This window comes from Sinocyclocheilus grahami, unplaced genomic scaffold, assembly GCF_001515645.1.
Source record: "Sinocyclocheilus grahami isolate Dianchi unplaced genomic scaffold, SAMN03320097.WGS_v1.1 scaffold187.1, whole genome shotgun sequence".
Taxonomy (NCBI): domain Eukaryota; kingdom Metazoa; phylum Chordata; class Actinopteri; order Cypriniformes; family Cyprinidae; genus Sinocyclocheilus; species Sinocyclocheilus grahami.
Window position 1 is genome coordinate 509,326 of NW_015505366.1, and position 1,216 is coordinate 510,541.

Here is a 1,216-nt window from a genome sequence, read left to right on the forward strand (position 1 = left end):
ATACCCTAAATTTACAAGCTAAATTTAAGACTAAATTAGCATCCATAAGCATGACTTTTCCCGTTTCTTTTGAACAGTTTGACCTAAAATATTCTGTTGCATATAGACTATCATAAATATATTCTACAAAATATTAATCATTTTGGATATTCTTGGTTCTTAAACCACAAAAATATTTCATTTCACACACTTTCCACGTCAACGATTTGTATTTGTTTGTTTATGTGCTTAGTGTATATATTACTTATACTTGTTTGCTTACTTCAAAATATGAGTAATTTGGGAGTTCTTAAAGCACAGAAAATATTTTATTTTAACACAACACTTACTGTGTTTGTTTGTTTTCAACAAAATATAAGTACATTTGGATATTCCTGATTCTTAAACCACAGCAAATATTGCACTTTGACACAGCACTTTCCATGACAAAGACATTTTTTTGTTGGGTGGTTTATTTATAAAGCATATTAAACCACAACAAATGTTTCCATGTCACAATACAATACTTTCCATGTCAAATACGTTTCATTAATTTATTCATTCATTCATCCATTCATCAAACACAAGCAGATAATGGTTCCTGCTGCTGGAGTAGTATATAATCACTGCCTTACAGAGGCCACTATTTGCATGCATTGAGAAAATACAAGACCAACTTCAGTTGCAAACTAATTACTGGGCTTTGGGCGCCCTCGTGTGGAAAAAATCGTTTTAGCGCTCTGTTTACGGTTGCCAAGCAACAAGATTCGTCAAGAAAACGGAAGCGTTCTCATACTAGCAAACGTTTGCAAAAAATAAATAAATTAATACAATTTTGATAACACTTTAGTAAATATGGCAAACCCTAAAGAAAAAGACCCTGTGGACATAGTTCACCAGAATGTTATTCATGTCGAGACAATAATGAAGGAGCTGAGACACCAGAAGCTTTACACTGAGTTTAACATTAACCCAGTAGTACAGTATGTATGTCTCTGTGTTTGGCTAAATACGTAAAAGAGCCTCTTTGTTTGTTTGTTTTTTTTCAGTTTTTTCATTCTGACTGACAAGCCAATGTCCAACATCACCTACAGAAAAGAAGAGGAGGACCGTAAGTATTTCCACCACGTTTGATTTAATACAATTAATCGTTTCCGGCAAAATACCATACAACATTTGTTAAATCCACAAAATATGTTAAATCCATATGTTAAATGTTTTCATTTTTAATTCGTTC

At 32.5% G+C, this 1,216-nt stretch overlaps 1 protein-coding gene across 1 annotated transcript in view; it reads left to right on the plus strand.

The window, feature by feature from the left end:
* The first annotated feature begins 834 nt into the window (after positions 1-834).
* Positions 835-1,216, plus strand: part of LOC107594629 (protein FAM183A-like) — a 2,656-nt gene continuing 2,274 nt past the window's right edge. Inside the window, exons 1-2 of the mRNA XM_016284749.1 lie at positions 835-962; positions 1,029-1,107. Of these exons, the coding sequence (XP_016140235.1) occupies positions 835-962; positions 1,029-1,107 (207 nt within the window). The remainder of the gene's footprint in view (positions 963-1,028; positions 1,108-1,216) is intronic.